Source organism: Eutrema salsugineum, unplaced genomic scaffold, assembly GCF_000478725.1.
Source record: "Eutrema salsugineum unplaced genomic scaffold, Eutsalg1_0 scaffold_15, whole genome shotgun sequence".
In the NCBI taxonomy this organism is placed as follows: domain Eukaryota; kingdom Viridiplantae; phylum Streptophyta; class Magnoliopsida; order Brassicales; family Brassicaceae; genus Eutrema; species Eutrema salsugineum.
In genome coordinates, this window is record NW_006256867.1 from 2477239 (window position 1) to 2502961 (window position 25723).

The following is a 25723-nucleotide window of genomic DNA, read 5'->3' on the forward strand; positions in this document are numbered from 1 at the left end:
TTCTAAAATATGAATGCAAAAATATTATTAGTAAGATAATAATGTTTTACATTTAAACGAACCTACATGAATAACTAAAGCGATTACAAAAAAAAATATTGCATAAAAAAATAACATAACAGTTGTGGTATACTCTTCGGGAGTAAATTCTCCAGCGGAGAGACCATAAATAGAAGCAAAAATTACAATCGCGCTTAAAATCAATAACAAACGAATCATCTTTCTTATAGAATGAAAACCAAAAAATATTTGAGAGAAGATATGATCTTTGAGTGAAATGAATGAATGAAGGATAAGTATATTTATCGATTGAAAAACACTGTTCATAGCCGTTTGGAAAAGTGAAAATTTTTGAAAGATTTTCTTTGTGACCATTGGTGAGAAAATAATTGAAGAAAAGGATTAATCCGAATATTTTAATAAACAATCAGTTAAACCTATTAATTTTTAGACATAAGGTTTATATACAGGTGGCAGAGCCTCCTTATATAACAACCATTATATAAACATATATTTAACAGTAACATTATGGTGATATAGTCATCCATATTTATCTAGTAACGAAATTACGAGGCGACACAGTCGGCCATTGTAATATTAATAAAAATAAATAATTATGGTGCATTTAGCAACCATGATATAAATAGTAAAATGATAACAAGGCGAGACAAACCGCCTATTATAATATTAAATAATAGTGATGTTAAACATCCACTGAAAATAATAAATAGTTATACAAGCGACATACCGCCTATTATACTAGTGTATATATTATGAATATATATTTAGCTATAACGTAGAGTTATCGTGCTGATAACGTGTTATAATAATAGGTATAATTTATTATATAGATAAATATAAATAAAGACGAAAATTTTATACCTGCAAAAGAACAGGATACTCGTAAAAGAGAGAGCGAGAGAGTAAAAGAGAGAGAGGAGGATGTTATTGAGAATGAAATGTTTTGTGTGTTTACAATCGAAGAATTTTTTTCGTATATATAGACGTAAAAATGTTTGAGTTACTATGCGTAAATAGTGAAGGCAGGCTCCACAAATTTACTCACGTTTTTCATCTATCGCCACAATGTTTGACTTTGTAGATTGCTGCTTTTCCTGACTTTTGTAACACTATTTTCCCTTATATCATATACAGCCTAGGGCTGGAATTATTATCCGGTATCCGGTATCCGATCCGCTATCCGGTCCTATCCGATCTGTAAAAACCGAATATCTGTGTAGTTCGGATCCAGATCTGGATAGTGAAATTAAATATTCGTTTATTTTGGATATGGATCCGGATAATAGAAAATTTTGAAACCGAATATCCGTTATCCGTTTGTTAAATATTTATTTATTTTTAATAATATTTATTTATTTTAAAAAACTAATTTTAGAATTGTTTTTGGTTTGACTCTTTTACATATTGTGTGATAATTTTCTATTTTAGATTGTGAGATAAGAACATAAAAATAGATAGCATATGGACATGAAGATAAATTAACTTCTCTTTTACTATTTTCTCTTTTGTTATGTAAACTTTTAAATTTTATGCTATTTGAATGCTACTTGAATGTTTTTTAATTTTTGCTATTTGTAAGTTGCTATGATGATACATTTTAATTATCTATATTATTTTATTATAATTTTTAAAAATTAAAGATTTTTTTTAAATCAGCGAAACCGGATATCCGTAAATATTCGGTTCAAACCGGATATCCGTTCTCCAGATATCCAGAGTTTTTGGATCCAGATCCGGATAGTAAAACTGATTATCCGGTGAATCCGGATCCGGATCCAGATATCCGGCTCCGTTCCAGACCTAATACAGCCTATACAATAAAATATTGCAAAGTATAATTTGTCATCATATTTTTCTTGCTAAATCGTCGTAATTGCTCCCACAAGAATTCCTTGTAAACAAAACTACTAGTCATTTGTGAATGATATGTCTTTGAGTCAAGATAAGAGTTGTCAAATCTCAAGACTAAGTACAACAAAGACTCTAATGCACAAAGAAGGTTTCGTCTAAGTGGATCAGAAGTGACGAAGCCCACAATCAATGAAACCCAACAAACCCTTTTTGAGGAGAAAAGGACCTCACGTGGAGCGCGCGTGAGGTTTTTCCAAAACGGATTTAAAGCAGAGATGGTTGGTAAAGGTTCTGTTTCTACTAGAACAAGAAATGATGCAGAGCCAAAGTTTGGACTATTCTCTAAGGTCGACTATAGGGCTACAGATTAAAGCATGTGTGGTTTGTAATAGGTGGTTGTATGGACTATAAGATCAAAGTGATTCTAGTGGATTCTGGGCATCAGATTTCAGTGACAGTAGGGTTCAAGTTTATGACCTGAAGTCGTTAAAAGCTCCTTGTGTTCTTTACTTTTTTGCAAGTTCTTTTCAGTTTTTTCAAAACACAAACCGATCGAAAAACAACGAGAGAGCGAGAAAGAGAGATTAAAGAGAGTAACAACAAAGTATTATTGTCTTTAATCCTAACAAATTGGTATCAGAGCCAGGTTCGCTGGTTTAAGCTTTGTTTTCTCAAGAAAGCAATCAACTTTGTTTTGAAGAAGATGTCTTCGAGCAAAGTTAAAGTGGAGAAGTTCGATGGTGATGGGGACTACATCCTATGGAAGTAAAAGCTCATGGCACACTTAGATCTGTTAGGTCTCATGGAGGGTCTGGGGGAGGTTGATGATGCAGCAGACGGAGAAACTCAAGAATCGAGTGGAGGAGATGTTACTCCGGCGTCTACAACACCAAAGACAACCAAACCCGAGGACAAAGATCTCAAGGAAAAGAGAAGAAAGGCAAGATCCACTATTATCCTGAGTGTGGAAAATCATGTTTTAAGGAAGATAATAAAAGAGAAGACAGCTGCAGGAATGCTAAAGGTACTCGATAACCTCTTTATGGCAAAGTCTCTCCCTAATCGCATATACTTGAAGCAAAGACTCTATGCATACAAGATGAGTGATAGTATGACGATTAAGGGGAATGTAAATGATTTCTTCAAGCTGATATCTGATCTGGAAAATGTGAAAGTGGTGGTACCGGAAGAAGATCAAGCCATTGTCTTGCTAATGTCCTTACCAAAACAGTTTGACTAACTGAAGGAAACGTTGAAGTATTGCAAGACTACTCTAGCCTTAGAAGAAATCACATGAGCCATAAGGTCGAAGATTCTTGAGCTTGGAGCAACAGGAAAACTGCTCAAAAACAGCTCAGAAGCTCTCTTCGTACAAGACAGAGGAAGATCTGAGACGAGGGATAAAAGCCAAGACAATAAAGGTAAAAGCAGATCCAAATCTTGAGGTGGAGCTAAGACGTGCTGGATCTGTGGAAAAGAGGGCCATTACAAGAAGAAGTGCTTCATTTGGAAGGAGAGAAACAAAGGAAGTTCCTCTACAAACAAAGGAGAAGCATCTGCAGTCGAAAGTGAAGATATCCGAGTGGAAGCTCTTACGGTCTCAGAAGCAAACTTCTTGACAAGCGATGAGAGCAGTGAAAGATGGATTCTTGACATAGGATGCACGTTCCACATGACTCCAAGGAGAGATTGGTTCGAGTCATTGTCAAAAGCAGACGTAGGAAGCGTTAAAATGGCAAATGACACAGTCTTACTGGTGAAAGGGATAGGGGATATCCGAATCCAGAACGATGATGGCACAGTAGTGTTGCTTACAGATGTAAGATATGTTCCAGCCATGTCCAAGAATCTCATCTTATTAGGGACACTGGAGGAGAATGGATGTTGGTTTCAGTCCAAAGAAGGAGTACTCAAGATCATCAAAGGTTGCAGAATGATGATGAAGGCTGAGAAAACCAACCCGCTGTATTTACTCAAAGGAAAAGCCATCATTGCAGAAGCAAATGCAATATTCGAAAGCTCAGATGAGACCAAGTTATGGCACAGCAGGCTTGGCCATATGGGTCTAAAGGGGATGGAGGTTCTAGCCAAGAGAGGTTGCCTGCAACAGAGCAAAATCAATGGCTTAGAATTCTGTGAGGACTGTGTTTATGGAAAAGCACATCGGGTGAGCTTTGGAGCAGCCAAACACGTTACAAAGGAGAAGTTGGAGTACATACATTCAGATCTCCGGGGCTCACCGTCAGTACCAAGCTCATTAGGAAACTGCCAATACTTCATCAGCTTCACTGATGATTTCACAAGAAAGGTGTGGATCTATTTCATAAAGAAAAAGGATGAAGCATTGAGTAAGTTCTCCGAGTGGAAAAGGATGGTGGAGCTGCAAACAGGAAAAAGAGTTAAAAGACTGAGGACAGATAATGGATTGGAGTATTGTAACCATGAGTTTGATGGGTTTTGCAGAGAAGAGGGGATCACAAGACACCGCACATGTACATACACACCACAACAAAATGTTGTGGCTGAGCAATTCAACAGAACCATAATGAACAAGGTGAGAAGTATGTTAAGTGAGTCAGGCTTGTCTCAGGAGTTTTGGCCTGAAACCGCAGCCACAGCTGTGTTCTTGATAAACAGATCGTCTTCAAGTGCTATAGAGTTCGAGATTCCAGAAGAGAGATGAACGAGCTCATTACCTGATTACAGTGGACTAAGAAGATTCGGCTGCATAGCTTATGTCCACACCAATCAAGGAAAGCGAAATCCTAGAGCCAAGAAGGGCATTTTCCTCGGATACCCTTCAGGCGTTAAAGGCTTCAGGATATGGCTCTTGGAAGAGGAAAAATGCACCATCAGCAGAAACGTCGTATTCTAAGAGGATAAAGTCTATAAGGACTTGAATGTCAGCTCGAAGGAGGTGGAGAGGCTCACAGAAACAGAAAGAGTCTCGAGTCTGGAGATTCCTCGAGCAAGAGAAATTGGCAAGCATTCAAACCGAGGTGGAGAGACTCAAGAAAGGAGTCAACCGCAAGACAGACTTGAAGATTCATTTGAGGATGATGAATCTCACCAACATGATTTAAATACTGAAGAAGAGTTTTACTCTAAAGACAGTGAAGATCTTGCTAAATATCAGTTGGTAAGGGACAGACAAAGACGTGAGATCAGAAAACCGAAAAGATATAATGAGGAATCAAATGCAGTGGGCCTAGTTCTACTCATAACAGAAGACATAGGAAAGATAGAGCCGAGAACTTATGAAGAAGCTCAGAATGATCCTGACTGGGATAGATGGAAAGAAGCAATGGACGAAGAAATGGAATCTCACAAGAAGAATGAGACATTCTCATTAGTGAAAAGACCAGAGAATAAGAAAATCATAGGCTGCAAATGGATATATAAAAGAAAACCCGGTTTTTCTGGAGTTGAGGGATCAAGGTTCAAAGCAAAACTTGTAGCTAAAGGTTATTCACAAAAGAAGGGAGTGGAATACCAAGAAATCTTCAGTCCAGTGGTAAAACATGTTTTAATACGGCTTCTTTTATCTATTGTAGTTCAACATGATCTCAAACTGGAACAATTAGATGTGAAGACAGCCTTCTTGCATGGAATACATTCTCATGAGTCAACCCGAAGGATATAAGGTGGAGTCAGCTGAAGAGAAGGTTTGTTTGTTGAAAAGATCCTTGTATGGTTTGAAACAATCCCCGAGATTGTGGAATCAGAGGTTTGATACTTTCATGATTCAGTCTGTGTTCAAGAAAAGCGGGTATGACAATTGTGTGTATCTCAAGGAGTATCAGAAAGATTCATACACTTATCTGCTGATATATGTTGACGACATGTTGATAGCATCAAAAGATATGAATCAAGAATCTCAAGACATCGCTAAGCTCAGAATTTGAAATGCAAGACTTAGGAGAAGCTAAGAAGATCTTGGGGATGGAGATACGTCGAGATAGAGAAAGGGGTACTCTGTCGTTGTCTCAGGGAGGTTATCTAATGAAAGTGCTAGACACATTCAAAATGGACCAGTATAAATCAGTTTCGACACCATTATGAGCTCATTTCAAACTGAAGTCTGCCACGGACAAGGAATTAAAGGAACAAGAAGCCGAGATGAAGAATATTTCTTACTCAAGTGCAATAGAAAGCATCATGTACGCAATGATTGGTACTCGGGTTGATCTTGCGTACCCAGTTGACATGATTAGTCGGTTTATGAGCAAGCCTCTAAGAGATCACTGGCAAGCAGTGAAATGGGTCCTAAGGTACATTAAGGGCTCAACAGAAAGACAGTTGGTGTTCAAGAAACAAAAGGAGTTCATCATCAAGGGATATTGTGACTCAGACTTTGCTGCAGACTTGGATCAAAGAAGATCTATTGGAGCCTATGTATTCACGGCAGGAGGTGGTACAATCAGCTGGAAGTCAAACTTACAAAATGTTGTTGCATTATCCACAACGGAGGCCGAGTACATGGCACTTTCAGAGGCAGCAAAGAAAGCGGTTGGTTGAAAGGTCTGATGGAGGATATGGGGTTTCATCAAAGACCTGTGGAAGTGTTTTATGACTTCCAAAGTGCTATAGCCCTGTCAAAGAACGCCGTGTTCCATGATAGAACAAAACATATAGCACAGAAGTACTATTTCATCCGTGACTTGATTGCAGACAATTTGGTGAAGGTGACCAAGATATCAACCTTGTACAATCCAGCTGATATACTTACCAAGGTGTTACCTGTGGGGAAGCTCCAAGAAGCTCTGGAGCTACTCCAAGTTTCAAAGAACTGATAAAGATCAGGAAATCCGGGTGGAATCCAAGAACTAGAATCAGAGACTCAAATCCAAGGTGGAGTTTTGTGAGTGATATGTCTTTGAGTCAAGATAAGAGTTATCAAGCCTCAAGACTAAGTACAACAAAGACTCTAATGCACAGAGAAGGTTTCGTCTAAGTGGATCAGAAGTGACGAAGCCCACAAGCAATGAAACCCGACAAGCCCATTTGAGGAGAAACACAAATTACGTGGCGCGCACGTGAGGTTTTCCCAAAACGGATTCAAAGCAGAGATGGTTGGTAAAGGCTCTGTTTCTACTAGAACAAGAAATGGTGCAGAGTCAAAATTTGGACTATTCTCTAAGGTCGGCTATAAGGCTACAGACTAAAGCATGCATGGTTTGTAGTAAGTGATTATATGGACTATAAGACTAAAGTGATTCTAGTAGATTCCGGGCATCAGATCCCGGCGACAATAGGGTTCAAGTTTATGACTCGAAGTCGTTAAAAACTTTCTATGTTCTTTACTTTTCTGCAAGTTCTTTTCAGTTTCTTCAAAACACAAACTGATCGAACAACAACGAGAGAGCGAAAGAGAGATTAAAGAGAGTAAACAACAAAACAAAGTCTTATTGTGTTTAATCCCAACATCATTTGTTGCCATCAGGAGCCTGTCGGTGTTGTATCCCAAAAAGGATCCATGGTGAAGTAATTTCAGTTTTAATTTGCACAATGGATTTACTCGTGAGCCGAGAGGATGTAATTGAAGAACATGTAATTTTTGTTTTAAAAAATCTAAAAGCATAGAAAACATTATTCTTGATCTTCTAGTATGTAAATTTTATATTTCGTAGGATTCTATTATGTATGTATATTAAAGATAGTATGGTAATAGTTTCTTTTCCTTCTTTAAAAATGTGGTATTAAAAAAAAATCCATGGTGAAGTAATTTCAATTTTTGCACAATGGATTGAGGATTCACTCCTGAGCCGAGAGGATGTAATATGATTTTTGTTTTAAGAAATCCTAAATCATAGAAAACATCATTCTTGATCTTCTAGTCTCCAATTCTGCATGCATGAATTATATATTTCGTAGGATTCTATTATGTAAGCTTTATTAAGGATAGTATGGACTGGTAATAGTTTTTTTAAAATTGTGGTATCTAAAATAAAAAAAATTATTAGATGTGTTGGCATTTCCAAATTTATAATTTTTCAAAATTGCTCCAAATACTTTAGAAAAGTGACACATCACCAAATTCAGTGTAATCCATTTTGGTAAAATCAAGAGAATTTCCACACAAAAAAAAAAATCGAGAGAATTCGAGTTTAAATATTGGAAAAAGGAGCTGAAAATGGTAACGTTTATGGGCCCGGCCGAGCAGGCAAACTGCGAACATGGTACCTTTTTGCTCGCACGTGCTCACGTAAAGTTTATATATCGTGTATGGTAACGGACAATATAGTATCCTAATGAAGTAATACCGATATCCCTATTTTATGTATAAACGTGAGTAAGACGTTGCAAAGTCTCTAGGCTTATTAACCTTCAAAGCCCCAATTCACAAACGCTAATTCAAATCAAAATCTCAATTAAAAAATCTAAAAAAGACAAAAAGTGTCACCTAAAAGAAATTCCAAAACACAAACAGATGATGTAATATTTTTTCTTTTTTTTTGGTAGATTAAATATTGTAAGATGAAAATAAGATAAACGAAATGGTAAAATGAATTAAAAAAACGACAATGATCAAGATTTGGGACAAATTGTTGACATAAACAAATATACTAGTGAGTAGTGAGTGCCAGTACTAGTAAGTAACGAGCATTCGAAGTTTATTAGCGGGCTTATTGATTTATAACATGTAGGTAAGCTTTTGGGCCAACACTATGTTTTCTTCTTTTTATTTTTGTGTGTGGAAAAGAAGACATTCAAATCAAAACACAGGAAGAAGATTTAGCATATTCTGGAGAGAGATCAGCAAGAAACAAGATTTAGGTCTAACCAGCGGGAAGAAACATGAATTCAAAGTGCAATTCAAAAGAAAAGTCTCCTTTCCGTCGACAATATCCAGGAAACGCAAGAAAAGAAACAATAAGACAATGCAATCTTGAGTCGTCACCATCGCAAAAAGATTTCACAGCAGCCTCTGAGGAGACTATTTAGTTCTTGGTGGGGGGAGTATAGCCATACAGTCTTTAAGCAAACGGCATGCCTTTGCCAAATTTTTTAGGCGCAGACCATCAGCATCATCATCATCTCGTGGCGCAAGGATTAGCATCACATCTACTGAGACATTCAAATATTCTTTTTTTCCGCATGGTAGCTTCACTACAGCAACCAACTCATCCTCCACTATTCTAGTCTCATAAATCATCACATCTTCTTCTCCAATGTAATTCAAGTTCTCATCCGTCGGCCCACGATAAATTTCCTACAGATTAAAAAAAAAAAAAATTCTAATATAGTATCTTGCTCACAACACAAAAAAAAATAATAATTTGACTTACATCTTGAGCAAGTTCCTCGTAGGCCTTAAACAAATGCAACTTGGCGGCCACAGGGTGATATTGTATGCAGATCAATGCCGAAGTAAGAGTCAATGACTGCACTTGTCCTTTTACGGAGAAACGGGGACCATCATATTGTTCAACCACATTCCGACATCCTCTGAAACTCCAATCCTTTTGTCTTGGTATATCATTCTCGACTGCGTACAATATGCCTTGTGCTACACTGCTAATCTTGCAACAAGAACTGGTTTCTGCTTTCACTTGTTCCTGCTGGGGCTTAACGAAATCGAGCAGGTATTGAGCTGAATAGTCGGTGAAGGTCTTTTGTATGCTTTTATCAGCACAAAACCTTGCAATGCTTATCAATTTGGCTGCTATGATAGCCCATGCTGTCTTGTGTTCTTGGTGACGTTGCAAAAAACCAAACCGGTATTTCGGTTTTGCAGCTTTCCTTGGATGCTTTTTTTTCTTTGTCCAAGTTGCAAAAACTATTTTCTTTGTTGTGAATGATTTTATACCGGAATCTGGTCCGGAACGTAGAACCCACAGTAGTATGGCTCTGATATTCGGTTTGCTTTTTCTAATCATCTCCAAGTACTTGTAAACATCATCAGAAACGGGAGGCCCCTGCATATATAATATACCATCATCATGTTATGTTATGGAAAATATAACAATATGACTCATATCTATTTAAATCAAAAGCAAAACACTGATTTCGTTCACATACAAGAGAAAAAGCTTGACCAGGAAGCTGAGCCATGTTTTTGAAACCTATTTCTCTGGGGCAATACTAAATCCTGGAGACGGCGAGAGTCGGAATTAGATGTGGTGACAGTAGCTAGCAATCGCTCTTTTAAAACCCTAATCCACGAATTGGGGATCGAGAAAGACTTTTTAGAAGCCCAAACACTATGTTTTTTCCCCTTTACTTTATAACAAATTTCATGCCACCTTCACTTTATTTCTTTACATTTATTTTCTAAAAAAATGTTTAATGACGAGACCATATATTTTTTTTTTTTGTTAACTTGGATATCTCAGGCCAAAGCCCATAATAATCCTCCGAGACCTACAAAAATTTTATGTTTTCTTGATACTTAAAGGTTTTACATGTCATCAAAGATGATTGAAATTGCAGTAAGAAGGCTCGAACTTTGCCAAAGAAGGGCATATTGAATGAATCCTTCAACCACTCTAGACCACTAACACTTAAGTTTGTTGTGAGTTCAACACCAACAATTGATTTTTGACTTTACGTTAACATGTCATGTCACAACATTTTGCCTCATTTTAACATGTCGTTCTTTCGGATTACATTTATTCTCTCTTTCTCAATGTAGCGAAACCACATCGGTGTAATAATCTAATTGAGGCAAAAACTGTTTAACTTGAACAGTCTCTTATGTTTTTGTGTAATATTTTGTATTGGAGAGTAAAAGCCTATTTCATATCCTGAAAGATATGGTAGGTAAATAACATTGTGGTTTTGTTAAAAAAAAAAGTGTTCTAGGCTCTCAAACAATTTGACAAGCCATCGGAATCCAAATTTCTTTGCCGTAACATTTCCACCCAACGGTCCACAGTCTGGTCAAACAACCTTATCGGTGATGAATGAATTGAAAACTAGAGACTTCAATCAAAATATTGCGTTTTTAAATTATTTATTTTATCTGTTAAAAGTTGAATGATAAAAATTTCAACGAGGACCGGAACCTAAAATGTTGAATTGAGAATCCTTCCTCAGATGACCAAGAACAGAATATGACCACATGTATTATTATATTTATACACTTTAGTATATCAACCGGCCATTTGGTTAACGATTAAATTATTTCTTAAATATTTTATTATATGATACTTATCACAAGTATTACTGTTTTTACATAAATTTAAAAGACAAACGCAAATAGACGAAAAGAAGGCTGCGGAGAAAATCAACCGAAAATCAATCGAATAAAAAATATATTTGATTATCATTTTTCCCGTAAGTTTATTTGATGTTGATAGAATTAAAGAACTAATAAAGTTGCTGACAAATGTAAAACACAAGTAATTCATTAACAAAGCGTCTATGTGGTAACGACTAACGGCGGCTAGAATATCTGAATATGACGGGAATATAAGGATGACAGAAAATTCTACGTCCATATTTTCATAAGTAATTAATAATTGGAAGTGAATAAACAGTGATTAAAATATACAACCTATATGTTATCACATATATATGGAGAAAACAAAGTCAACAATTCTATACCAAGTTTCAAATTTGATGAATTCTTGTATCATGAGATTAGATGACTTATGATATTTTAATTACTACATATTTATTAAGATAAAACAATAGAAAGATATGTTTGTGAGACTAAATAGTGTTTATAATTTCAAGTTTCCCTTGAACTCAACAAGTTCTCTAAGGTCACTATTAGATAACAAAACAAATTTTTGCCTTGAAGACTATTTTATAAAATTTGGAACATATGACGTTCTCATGGGGTCAACAATAGTTAACAGCCACTCTTTGGTTATAAGTTATATAACCAATAATCAATATTTTTATCTTACCATTGTTTTTTGAATTGAACAAAATGAATAAAATAAACGTGAAAGAAGCATAAACAATTAGCATGAAGTTTTTCGAAAGAGTTGACGTGAATGGTGAATGCCGTTACCATTATAAATATATCCACTCTTCATTTCTCTCTTCTCCATTCTTCTCTCAAACTCTTTCTCTCTCTTCTCTCTCTCTCTCTCTCTCTCTCTCTCTCTCTCTCTCTCTCTCTCTCTCTCTCATAGACACAATTTGCGAGATCAAATGGTTGAACAGAAGAAGTACTTATTGTTTCTTGGGGTGCCGGATTCGGAGTTTGCGAAGAAGACGTACGGAGGATACCACAACGTGTTTGTTTCTTTGCTTGGCGACGAAGGAGAGCAATGGGACTCGTACAGAGTCGTCGACGGTGAGTTTCCCGATGAGAAGGATCTTGAGAATTACGATGGATTTGTCATCAGTGGAAGCTCTCATGATGCCTTTCAGGACACTGATTGGATCTTGAAGCTCTGTGATATCATCAAGAAACTTGATGAGATGAAGAAGAAAGTCCTCGGTGTCTGCTTTGGCCACCAGGTAAATATTTAGTTTTTCCTAAGACTTGACAGTATCAAAGTCTTGATGTTTTATGCTCATGGTTTGAGTGTTTAGATAAACCTAAATTGAAATACCTATTTGAGTATAAATTAATTTTATATGCTTCTACGTTTAGAGTTAAAAATGGTTTTTTATGACTAAGAAATTATTTAGCTCTTCTTTGAATGATTCATTTCAATGCGTATGAATATGATCATATAATTATGAGTAGAAAATTAGATAGCTTCTTTGAATGGTTCTTGATTGGATTTTTAACGTATGGACAAACTATAGCTTTTTTAATGGTTCTTGCTTCGATCTTGCAGTTGACAATTTGATATGAACCCTCATATTTCGTATAATAATATATAATAGGTCTTGAGGATTAACCTGGATTTCGGTTTGGAATTCCTCGGGTTAGCAAAAAAAAAAAAAAAATTATTGGAGTATTATTTACGTATACTAATATAATGACCGGATAATATCCAGCTAATAGCTAGAGTCAAGGGAGGGAAAGTAGGGAGGGCAAGGAAAGGACCAGAGCTTTGCCTCGGCAACATAACCATCGTGAAAGAGGCAGTGGCACCGGAAAACTACTTTGGTGAAGAAGTTCCGGCGAACCTGAGGATCATAAAATGTCATCAAGACGAAGTTTTGGAGCTACCGGAAAATGCAAAACTGTTAGCATATTCGAGCATGTACGAGGTAGAGATGTATTCAATCGAAGATAACTTCCTCTGCATTCAGGGACATCCTGAGTATAACCGTGACATCTTGATCGATATCCTTGATCGTGTTCTTGCCGGAGGGCACATTAAGGTTTTGTTTCTCTCTTCCTTATTCTTAATTAGTTCATTAAAGTTTAACTTTAAAAGCTTTAGGTCAAAGATAAAGCTACAGATTAGACGTAAACTCTTGAATAAAATAATTTATAACCAATTTGGATTTCTATTAGAACATAATTTTTATGCGGTGTTTGCATTAAGATTTAACTCATGATAAAATTAGATTTTATTTTTTAGAATAAGAAATGATCTTAGAAATTAAAATTAGTAAATTGGATTTAACATAGAGTAAACAAATCTACTGGACATTTTTTTGTTGTTGTATGCGTTGTTGCATTGTGAAATACGTGATGACAGATTAATAAAAATGCAGGAAGACTTTGCAAAAACGTCAAAGGCAACATTAGAGAATAATGAAGCAGACAGAGAGTTTTGGCAGAAAATTTGCAAGAACTTCCTCAAAGGTCAACCTTCTAAATTAGTTTGACTCAAAATTAATATACATCGCATTTGGCACTCACAAATATACATCGCATTTGGCACTCACAAATATTGTATTTACCACTTTGGTTTATTTTTCGAACTCCATGTATCCTCTATATATATATATTTTTGTTTGTTAAAGTATATTATTATCTGTAATGTTATGGCATATTGATGTGTAGTGTATCCTTAATAATCAAATAAAGCTTTACGCTCCATATATTCATTGTGACTTGTTGTTAGTTGTGACGGTTATGCGACAAGTTTGAATCTACTAAAAAAAAATTAGAAGAAAAAAAATTGTTATGAATTTGTTATGTTATGAAAAACACGTGTTTTCAATGACATGATTTTTTTTACTTATTTATTTATTAAATTAATGTTGTACAATTTGTTAAATTTTTCAACGAACTACCGAGAAATATGACTATCACAAATGTTCTGAGTGTTATAAACAAATGGACTTTTAGTAACCGGCCCATTAACCATCAGGTTAATGTCTCATGGCCCATTAGGGTTTCTGATACATTAGTTATATAATGTATATATACACTGCTTGTGGAAATAATAAGATTAGAGTTTTTCCCTTAATACGTTATCAGCACGAAGCTCAACTTCAAACGATCATATCTCTCAAAATACAAGGAGTTAGAAGGCGATCTACATATCATTTTGAAGCCCTGGAAGAGAAGAATCTAGTGGTGAAAACCGCTCCTCAATCCGACACCAGACGCGCCCTCAAGACTCAAAACAATCGGCGCTGTCCCACCTTAGCGGGTGATTTTTTCCAAGCGGTGGTTCCTCCATTGTAGCAGCTGTTCGTCCTCTCTTCTGGCCATCATTCTCAGGAGTTTCCAGTAGATATCTGTGGTCTTTAGCTCCCAGATCATAAGCCGGTCAGAAATCCATTTGGCGAAAAGATATGCAAGACAATATGGATATCATTGTGGATAGTGGATCGAGTCACACCATTCTAAAAGACAAGAATTACTTCATAAATTTAGTAATCAAAACCGCAAACATTAGCACTATAGCGGGTAGTTCGAGCCTAATAGAGGGCCATGGCCAAGCTAATGTGTTGTTATCAAATGGCACATATCTAGATATCTCTGATGCCTTATACTCACCCAGTTCTAAGAGAAACCTATTGAGTTTCAAAGACATAAGATTGAATGGTTTCCATATCGAAACTCAGGATGAAGGGAACAAAGAGTTTTTAATCATCACTAAAATGATAAATGGCCATAAACAAGTTTTTGAAACTATACCCGCCGTATCTACTGGCATTTACCATGCTAAAGTCAGTATGATTGAGGCTAATGCTGCTATCAAAGCACGGTTTTTAGATTACACTATTTGGCATGATCGCCTGGGTCATCCCGGTGCGAACATGATGCGTAAATTAGTCCAGAATTCTAAAGGGCACAGCCTTAAACCAAATGGTATTTTCCCTCAGCACCTCAAGTGCACAGCTTGCTCACAAGGGAAACTGATTACCCGACCTTCATTAGTCAAAGTGTCTAAAGAGACCTTGAACTTTCTGGAAAGAATCCAAGGAGACATATGTGGACCAATTCACCTACCTTGTGGGACATTCAGATATTTCATGGTCCTCATTGACGCATCGACCCGCTGGTCGCATGTCTGTCTGCTCTCTTCTAGGAACCAGGCGTTTGCTAGGTTATTGGCCCAAATCATCAGATTACGAGCCCATTTTCCAGACTTCCCATTAAAGACTATACGTCTTGATAATGCTGGTGAATTCACTTCCCAAGCGTTTAATGAATATTGTATGTCCATGGAGGTAAGTGTTGAACATCCCGTTCCACATGTCCATACACAAAATGGATTAGCTGAATCCTTCATTAAACGAATTCAATGGGTTGCTAGACCATTACTCATGAGGTCACAACTCCCGGTCTCAGCTTGGGGACACGCAGTCTTACATGCCTCTGAACTAATACGCATACGACCATCTAGTGAGCACAAATATTCACCATCCCAATTGCTAACGGGTCATGAGCCAGACGTCTCCCATATTAAAACATTTGGGTGTTCAGTCTATGTACCCATTGCACCACCACAGAGGACTAAAATGGGACCTCAAAGGAGGATGGGAATATATGTTGGTTTTGATTCTCCCACCATCATAAAATATCTCGAGCCAACTACAGGAGATCTGTTTAAAGCCAGATATGCAGATTGCCGATTTGATGAATTGGTATATCCTAGATTAGGTGGTGAGACAGACAAGCTGGTAAAAGAACTTTCATGGAATCAAACATCCACACAATGGCAAGATCCTCGGACTCTAGAATGTGATTCAGAGGTCCAAAGAATTATACATTTACAAAAGCTAGCTAATCAATTGCCAGATTCCTTTGCTGACCCGAAAAAAGTTACCAAATCGTACATACCAGCTTGTAATGCACCAGTACGAATAGATGTCCCCTCAGGGAAAAGTCAAGTTGCTACAGAGTCTGACGCACGTAAGAAACGTGGCAGACCACCAGGTTCCAAAGATAAGAATCCCCGGAAATCAAAGAAAGGTGCAATGATTGAAACCGGGATTCAAGAGAACACGGATACAGCCTCAGCTGATACTTACCCTATCGAACCATCTCAAGAGGTTTGAGACGCCAAAACTCAAGGTTCTGAAGGGATTGATAATAATGAGATCTCAATCAGTTATATCATATTCGGTTCTCTATGGAACAGAAAAGATGTCGACATCAATGAAACTTTTGCATACAAGGTAGCACTTGAGATTGTGCACACGCAAGAGGATCTAGAACCCACGTCTATAATTGAGTGCACTCGTAGATCAGATTGGCTGAAATGGAAAGAAGCCATAAACGTGGAGTTGAATGGTTTAAAGAAACGGAATGTGTTTGGTCCGATCTTAAGGACACCATTCGATGTTAAACCAGTGGGAAACAAATGGGTCTTTGTGCGTAAAAGAAACGAACTCGGCGAAGTCGTTAGATACAAGGCACGCCTTGTAGCACAAGGATTCTCACAGAGACCCGGAATCGATTATGAGGAGACTTATTCTCCAGTGGTGGATGCAACTACATTTCGATTCCTCATAAGTCTGGCCATAAGAGAAAACTTAGATTTGCGGTTAATGGATGTTGTAACCGCATATCTTTATGGACCACTGGACAGTGAACTCTATATGAGATTACCAGATGGTATTGAGCTCAAAGATAAGCATGCATCTCGTGATAAACACTGCATTAGGCTGAACAAATCCTTATATGGATTGAAACAAAGCCGACGTATGTGGTATAACCGGTTAAGCGAATATCTCATCAGAGAAGGCTACGAAAACGATCCGATCAGTCCATGCATCTTCATCAGAAAATATCAAAACAAAGGATTTGTAATCATAGCAGTATACGTGGATGACTTGAACATCCTCGGAACATCTAGTGAAATCGCCCAAACAGTTGAATGCTTAAAAGCAGAGTTTGAAATGAAAGACCTAGGCAAAACTAAATTCTGTTTGGGATTACAACTTGAGTACGTCAATGACGGAATCCTTGTGCATCAATTGGCATACACTGAAAAGGTACTCAAGAGATTCAATATGGACCAGGCCCACCCATTGACCAGCCCAATGGTTGTGAGGAGCCTTGGATTGGATAGTGATCCAAAGAAGGACGATGAAGAAATCCTCGGTCCTGAAATGCCATACCTCAGTGCCATAGGAGCATTAATGTACTTGGCTAGTCACACTAGACCAGACATCTGCTTTGCCGTGAGCCTCTTAGCTCGCTTTAGTTCGTGTCCAACTCAAAGGCGCTGGAACGGTATTAAGCACATCCTTAGATACCTTCAAGGTACTAAGGACTCGAGATTATTTTATTCTAACCATAACAAGGATGGTCTAGTTGGTTTTGCTGATGCAGGATATTTGTCAGATCCGCACTGTGCCCGGTCTCAAACCGGTTATGTTTTCACGCATGGAGGAACAGCCATATCTTGGAGATCCATGAAGCAGACTATTGCCGCTACCTCATCCAACCATGCGGAAATCTTGGCCATCCACGAAGCTAGTAGAGAGTGTGTTTGGTTGCGGTCCATGACTCAGCATATCCGATCAGATTGTGGTATGGACGAAGATAAGGAGCCTACGGTGATGTATGAAGACAATGCAGCTTGTATCGCTCAACTCAAGGACGGCTACATCAAAGGTGACCGGACGAAGCATATTCTGCCCAAATTCTTCTTCACTCATGAGCTACAGAAGGATGGTCAGGTCAAGGTTCAGCAAGTCCGATCAAGCAAAAATTCAGCCGATCTATTCACTAAATCATTACCGACTTCTACACTCCGGAAGCTCATTCATCAGATAGGAATGCGTAGACTTAGAGATCTACAGTGATGCCTAAACCAGGGGGAGTAATGCGTGTTGTACTCTTTTTTCTTCACCATGGTTTTTCCCACTGGGTTTTCCTGGTAAGGTTTTAATGAGGCAACGTTCTCCAGCGCATTATAGAGATCCCGGTTTTGTGACAGGCACGGTTACCTTGTCCAAGGGGGAGTGTTATAAACAAATGGACTTCTAGTAACCGGCCCATTAACCATCAGGTTAATGTTTCATGGCCCATTAGGGTTTCTGATACATTAGTTATGTAATGTATATATACACTGCTTGTGAAAATAATAAGATTAGAGTTTTTCCCTTAATACTGAGGATTTTTTTTGATGAATTCTGATTTAAATTTTGATGGATACTGTCAAAATTCGTATTTCCCAATCAATATTTGAGTTTAGTATAGGATTTTCAATAAAAATACAATTTTTGTTAGGAAATAAGAGATAAGTTATCTCAACTAGGTTTAGAATAGAATATTGTTAAACCTCTTTGTACTGTATATATAGGCATTAGGGTTATCAAGTGGTGATAAGACTCTGATCGCAGCGTTTACCACATCATTATCAATAAGATTTTGAAGTCATGTGTGACATCCCAAAAATTAGGTTTAGGGTCTATTTTTTTATCAAAGCCCTAAAGTGTTAATCTTAAAACTTGTCGCCAAAGAAACCATAATCCTAGCTTATTGAAGAAGAAAACCATAGCTTGCAAAGCCCAAGAGTGAAAGAAAGTATTTAACCTAATTCTTAAGAAAGTTTCTGAAGCCTCTAGAGCCTAATTTTCGTGGCCCTAATATAAGGAGAAGGGAAGCCCAATGTTAGAAGCCCATCGGATCAATAAAGGTAATTCTGACTTTCTGCGATCAGACCTAAGGTTCTCTTTTTTAACTCTATAAATAGGTGTGAGCTCGTGATAGTGGAGAAGGGAGAGTGTTTCTGCGGCAAAGCCCTGTCAAAATCATTTTCGATCATCCACCATCAAACACTTCGAAGGAGAAGCCATTGCAGCCTCTAGAAAACAGATCAAACCAGTTGTGGCGCAGAATAAAAACGAACAGTCAAAAAAAATAGGATTGACCTAAAAATTGATTAGAATATTTCTGACCCTTATATCTAGCTATAGCCGAAAGACGTTTATTATTTGGAGCTACGGTTTGAAAGTTATGAGTGTTTTCCCGGGTTATACCTGTGCAGATCCGATCCGCGATCAGCCAACTTGCGATGCGTTTTTCCGGCGATATAGGAAGTTCCAGAGGACGATCTACATACCAGCGTGAAGATCTTTAACCGATCTTTCCATATCAATCTTCAGATATCTATTCCTAGATATGACCAGAAAGTTATGACCATTTTTCTGCCATGTATCAAATATATCCGAATGTGAACTGAGTTTGCTAATCTTCTTCAAATGGAAAGAGGACAAATTTGTGGATTTCTAAGATATATTACTTGATTTAATAATGTGTGTATGATTAGTGTAGGTATTAAACATGATTGATGATGGGTATTTGATAATGGTGTTTGATATGTATTATTGATTGGTTATTGTTGATAATTAATAATGAGACGTACAGAAATATGATAACAAGAAAATTTACTTTGTTACAATATTGTTTGACAGCGTACAACGAAGAACTGATATTGTGAAATTGTAGTGATTGATAAATTGTTTGACGGCTTACAATGAAAGACTGAATATTGTGAAGCTGTAGTGATCGAGAAAGGGCTGACGAGCCATAGTCAAGCCCTGTTGAAGGTGGTGGCACTGGTAACTTGTCAAGCCCAAAACGGATGGTGGCAGAGAATAAGTACCATTGACAGAAGTTCTTTAGGAATGTGTCAAAAAATCTCTAGGTTGGTTGATTGGAATGATTGAATGATTATATTTATTTATTAATATTAGAATCATATATTATATAATAATATTAGTTATTTTAGGTTGATTGTTGCTTGAGTTTGATGTCTATATTATGTATATACATTATTGCTATTTCAAATAATATGTCAAAGAATTTTGTGTGTTCCAAGAGCACGCCTTCAGTGAGTATTTTTTTCCCGAATATTCACCTTTCTCATCTTTTTCAGGTGAGACCAAAGAGTAGTACTTGTGGCAGTCGTTGCGGTATTATGTCTGGGAGTCAGGAGCGCATTTTATAATTATTTTTAAGAAGAATTTTAATTAAATTATTTTTAGTTTCTTTAAATATTTAAGATTTTTCGAATTCTCAATTTATATAATTTTAATAAAAGATTTTTGATAATAAATGATTATTTAATGTATTCATTATTCTTTTTAAAAAGCTGTTAAATGAGTATAATTCAAGTTATGTTATTTTTACGAGATTAACGTGTCTCACCATGAATGTCGCTCTTATTAAGCTTGCTCTCGTCAAGGAATTTTCATGGTACGCTACGTAGTGAGATTCATAAATCAATGATTTTTGCTTAGTTTACTTTTTGTTCAAACGTATACACTTTTGGTTAGTTAGTTAAATCTCACGTCTTTTGTTGGGTGTGCAGGAAGAAGTTGAAACTGCATCAGCTAATTGTGATTCATGCCTTCATCAGAGGCTTTAACGTTGCAACTTTGTTGTATGTAAAACGCCACAAGATTCCCATAAGAACGAACGAGAATTTAGGGATTAACGAAAAAATATTCTTTTTGTTTTCACCGTACTGCGTCTACAGCACATTTAACATCGTCTTGTGGACAGTCGCGTTCGCGATATTCTCAAAAACTCATGACATCCGCTTTTATTCATGCATCTCTGTCGGAATCTTATGTGGAGGCTTAGGTTTCATAAGTGGTGTGTCTAGCTTCGCAGTCCTCTTATATTCTATTTTCCCTGGTTTTGCTCTTTGCTTCTGCCTACTTTTTGTGTTATGCTCCATAGCCGCTTTTAATCATGCTTTGTACATACAGAGATTAGTTTAGTTACAGCAACGGCAATAGTTAATCTTGTTTAATTTCTTCTCTTATGTTTTTTTTGTTCTTATATATATTAATTGACAAGTTACAAGTTTTTTCCTTTTTAGTGAATTGGTCAACTAACCATTTTTGAGTTCAGAAGGTACACAATTCCATGTGAAAAACTGAGGTTAATGATATAATTTGGTGAACTCTATGGACAAAAATGCCTTTGGATCTTCTTCAACCTCTGTTTGACTCTATTTCTGTCTTTCCTCCCGAAAATTCATAAGACCCAGATTATCAACTCTGAACGCCCCAATCACCTTTTTCAGTGAGATTAACGTCTTCTCTCTAGACTCGTTGGCCTACCACTGTCCGACAATAAGCACGATTAACTTTTGAATTATTTCAAGATCAATGTCCAAAAAAATAAGTGTATTTTGATAATATAAATAGTCAAATCAATTTTTATAAACATTTTCAGATATACTAGAAATCGGGATATTACAATCTCATTGATGCTTGTTTATTTTCATATAACTGTTTCAGTATACTATGTTATCATTGAAACTGTTTCATCATCTAATAGAAAAATAGAATTTTTTTTTCTATTTATACTATGTTTTAATATATTTCAAGAATTGGAACACAAAATAGTATAGTAAAGATGAGAAACAATACGAAATATTAAAAAACATTATCAAAAAAATTCCTCATTAAATACTGAACCAAGATTTCGGGACAATAGATATTTGCCTCTAACTGAAAAGCATTATTTATACATATAACATGTTATTATACATTTATTTCTCAATATTTGTTTTTCCTAATTTTTCACCTAATTTGAGCGTTGACCGTCAAAGAGTTTTTGAATGTGTTTCCATAACTTATACTTATTTCATTTTTAGTATTTACAGGAGTTTGATCTCGGGAATGCGGCGCTCTAGGGCTTCCTTGTCGAGCAATCTGCGGAAACCACTGATCCTTCTCGTTTCTCACAGATCACGCCACTCTGACTGAACTCCCCTACACCGCTCCTCTTACTACGTTCTCCTCACGTTCATTATGCTCGTGTGGCGTCCTTATTACTGTATTTTGCAGTTTTTGATCTCTCTCACATCGCTAGCTCGTCTCTCCTTATTTGCCTTCTCCACCAAGTCTCGATGGAACGCAGCTATTCTAGAGAGGAAAAAGGCAAAGACAAGGGGATCTCATCGCTGGATTTGGGATCCTCCGACAATCTGATAGAAGCCAACCGACTCACCCTCATCGGCAGAGTTCTAAACCCGGCGATTCAGAAACCTAAAAACCTAATTGGTTTTATGCCGCAGATGTGGAGAATGGAAGACAAAATATCCGGTAAGGATCTCGAACCTGAGAAATTCCAGTTTAAATTTAAGAATAAAGCAGATCTCCAATCTATTCTGAATGAAGCTCCTTTTCACTTCAAACGTTGGATGTTCGTCCTGCAACGATGGGAACCAGTAATTTCTTATGCTTTCCCTTCACTGATTCCTTTTCGGATTCGACTCCATGGTATCCCATCCCATTGCTGTACCGAAAACAACCTTAAAGCAATCAGTAGTGTTGTGGATAAATATGACGACCACAATATTGAGGAAGCATCGATCAAGGTCCATGTGGATGCTTTGAAGCCCCTGATTAAGCGGAAATCAATCCAGTTCCCCTCCGGCATGGAAATGTTGTGAATTTTGAGTACACTAGACTGGAAAAGCACTGCTTCATATGTATGTCCCTCTCGCATGAAAAAGAAGACTGCCCTCAAGCTGCTAAGAGTCAAGACGCGATCTACAGAGTTCGCATATCAATAGCCAACAAACACTCCAACGCCTTGAAGCTGATCGAGTGAAGAAAGAAGAAAGGAAAGCTCGACTGGGTTTTTCTCATGCCGCTCCATTTTCAGCGAAACACCAATCCATAGCTCCAAATCAATCGTTGGCCCCTGTGCGAAGCAATGTCCCCAATCACAGATACAACTCTGAGAGACACGACGAAGCTATCAGATGGAGAAGCCGATCTCCTACTTATAGACCCTCTGATGCCAGAACAAGGAATCTAGACTATGGAGATCGTTTTAGAGAAGATTATCGTTGCTCCTTTCCTCGGTATGAGGATCATTTACCTCGTGATGGGGTCTACCATAAGAACTGAACCAGAGTACCTGAGTCAGAGGAATGCTAGAGGGGATCACCGTCGATGCTCTCCACTCAGAGAGACATCGATGCGAGACGAACCAAATCATCGCTCTGGCGCTAGACCCGGCAGAGACGACCTCAGAACCTCTCCTCGCACTTCCAATGGTTCCATTTATTAGCAAGCCCCTCAAAAATACCAAAACTCGCCATATTCCAGGCATGTTAAGGAGAAAGGCGAATCCCACCATCCCTCTGGAAGGCTTACGCACACCTCTGAACGACGAACATCACCTCATTCTAGAGAGAAATATCAGTCCGAGAGGACTAGTAATAGGAAACGCAACTCTGCTCTAGAAAGGATCAAGACGTCGCAAAATCACCAGGTTCATCTGCAGACTTCTCCTGCAACAAATGACAATGCGCCAGAACCTCATACACGCCGCATCAAGAATGGTACGAGGAAGATGACCTTCTTGGACCCTTAGTGGAAACCGAACAAGAGAAGAATCTGCCACTTGTGATGTCGCAGGCGAGAGACAAATTCGACCGTCACCTCTCCAACTCAGATGCCTCCTCTAAAGCAACTATCCCGGATCTTCCTCCTCTGAATAGAGAGAGGATTCTGGCAGCTTTCAGGCTTGGAGCTCGAACTGTTCCGGTGAAGCAACTGATAACACCGTATTTTGACCACTTTTATGGATCGTTTTGAAATACTTTTTCTATGTTTTTAATTGCTTTTAAGTACTTTTATCATGTTTTTCTAGTATTTATAGTTCCAAGACTCTTTTCAGGTAACTTAGGGAAAAGCTTAACAAAATGGATAGAAAACCAGATTTCAGCTCAGAGTCAAACCGTCAGAAGTTCACCCCTGATGAAGGCTTTCTCACCGTCTGATCCAGCTCAAATTTGGAGACCTTAAAGATGGAAGTATCAGCTTTCCAGTGGACTTTACATCTTGGCAATCCAACGGTTCAATCAAAAGATACGCGAAGAGCAAGATGTCCCGTAAACCAGCCGGCAAGCACTTCCACCCGCGGCCAGCAAGCAATTTCCCGTGGTCAGAAGCATCCCGACCGCGGCAAACCACTCATTCCCCACGGTCAGAGCCCTCCCGACCGCGGCCATCAACCTCCGAGCCCAAAAAGCCCATTTCTGAAGCCCACATTTGGAGAAACCCTAAGTGACGTCCAGAGAGGTCTTGAGCACTATAAATACATGTCTTAGGAACCCTAAACGAGTGTAACCGAATACCACCGAAATATTTACATCATATTTTTATTGTTTTTGATTTAGCTTTTAGGGAGAGAGAGATTTGTTCTCTTGAACCCTTGTTCTTTTTTTTTCAGTTTCGGTTTCTATTCTACTTCTTAATACTATGTCTTTGATTCCGTTCATCATGTCTGAGTAGTTTTATTGTTGGGATTAAGGGATTTTCGATGGGGATTTATATGTTCGATGAGGATTCCATGAGCTTTTGAGCCGAATCTTAGAACTTTTTATTCTGAATTCGTTTTTACTGCATGAGAGTAGCGTCATGAACTACAATCTGATCCAGATGCTTGGTGACACGAAAGTGTTCATCAGGTATCAGATCTAGTTTGGGAGAGCAAAACAAACATAGGAGTGGAAACCTACCTATGGGCGATTTGTGAATTAGGACGAGTCTTAAACATAATGCATCTCTTCTCTTCCATGGCTAGAGTGGAATCCTACTGGTCAAGGTTGAGAGAGATAGTTGTCTATGATCACGACAGTGGCGTATTCATACGTCCGTGACTCCAGTTCGAAAAGTTTAAGCTAAGATCTTATCAATTTACTCTCTAGCAATGTTTTGAATCGTTCGTACCCCTGAGAAAACTTCCCTGAACCCCAACGCCATCTTTCCCATTGATTTACACCGATTTTTCTTTCAGCTTTAGTTCAATATTGTCTTTCCTTTTTAGTTCATTTTCATTTAAGCAATTTGATATCCATTTTTTTACATTTTTAGTCATTTTCGTTAAGTTTAGTTATTACGTCATTTAATTCCCGTATTCTCTTTTAATATTTCATTTTTACGTTTTAAACACACTACCAAACCCCCACAAAACCGTTTGGTTCTAAACTTCCTTACTTTATACGTATTTCAAAGGCTTTTTGCAGAAAAAGATCCTCCTTCCCTGTGGATTCGATCCCTAAGTACTACAATCGATCAGCTGTGCACTTGCGGCTATTGATTTCAATTAGGGTAAAACTTGACAACCCTCGACACACCGACACCACATCAAGTTTTTGGCGCCGTTTCCGGGGAAGACACATGTTTTCTTTTCTGCAAAACCCCGAGAAAGGTTAGTAAATCGACTCTAGAACCCCCTTTTCTGCAACTTTCCATTTTTCGGTTATTTTGTTTCCATTTCAGAAGATATGGATCCTATAAATCGAAATATACACTATGAGGAAGGTTTTTATAACACTCTTCAAGCCACCAGACGCAGAGAAGAACACCAAGCCCGAAATCTTAGCTACATGGATCGATACAGCCAGCCAAACCACCCTTACCACCGGCGCAGAGAGACTGTTCGACGCCGGGAAGATCCTTATGGCTCTCCTCCAGCCTACTTCGAGCCACACGCCTATAATCCTCCACTGCAGAACCCTAGTCAGCAAGAGGACAACTTGAAGATCAGCAGACGTTTGGGACGCCTCGAAGGGATGATAAACCAGTTCCTTGATCA

At 37.7% G+C, this 25723-nt stretch overlaps 2 protein-coding genes across 2 annotated transcripts; one reads left to right on the plus strand and one right to left on the minus strand.

The window, feature by feature from the left end:
* Nucleotides 1-8809: 8809 nt before the first annotated feature.
* On the minus strand, nt 8810-9927 carry LOC18021953 (protein HEAT-INDUCED TAS1 TARGET 1). The gene is made up of 3 exons (XM_006404827.2): nt 9895-9927; nt 9162-9791; nt 8810-9085 (listed from the first exon to the last, which is right to left on the minus strand). The coding sequence occupies exons 1-3, from the start codon at nt 9925-9927 to the stop codon at nt 8810-8812; spliced, it is 939 nt and encodes a 312-aa protein (XP_006404890.2).
* A 2052-nt stretch (nt 9928-11979) lies between these two features.
* On the plus strand, nt 11980-13777 carry LOC18021954 (gamma-glutamyl peptidase 4). Its single transcript, XM_006404828.2, has 3 exons — nt 11980-12291; nt 12781-13110; nt 13450-13777. Exons 1-3 carry the CDS (start codon nt 11980-11982, stop codon nt 13561-13563), a joined length of 756 nt encoding a protein of 251 aa, XP_006404891.1. The 3' UTR covers nt 13564-13777.
* Nucleotides 13778-25723: the final 11946 nt, after the last annotated feature.

Excerpts from the sequence above, each read along its gene's own strand:
- LOC18021953 (XM_006404827.2), bottom strand. The coding sequence starts at position 9,927 with ATGGCTCAGCTTCCTGGTCAAGCTTTTTCTCTT. Across the intron at positions 9,792-9,894 it reads CTGGTCAAGCTTTTTCTCTT|GGGCCTCCCGTTTCTGATGA; the intron begins GTATGTGAACGA and ends TTATATATGCAG. Across the intron at positions 9,086-9,161 it reads ACGAGGAACTTGCTCAAGAT|GAAATTTATCGTGGGCCGAC; the intron begins GTAAGTCAAATT and ends TTTAATCTGTAG.
- LOC18021954 (XM_006404828.2), top strand. The coding sequence starts at position 11,980 with ATGGTTGAACAGAAGAAGTACTTATTGTTTCTTGGGGTGCCGGATTCG. Across the intron at positions 12,292-12,780 it reads GTGTCTGCTTTGGCCACCAG|CTAATAGCTAGAGTCAAGGG; the intron begins GTAAATATTTAG and ends GATAATATCCAG. Across the intron at positions 13,111-13,449 it reads TTGCCGGAGGGCACATTAAG|GAAGACTTTGCAAAAACGTC; the intron begins GTTTTGTTTCTC and ends ATAAAAATGCAG.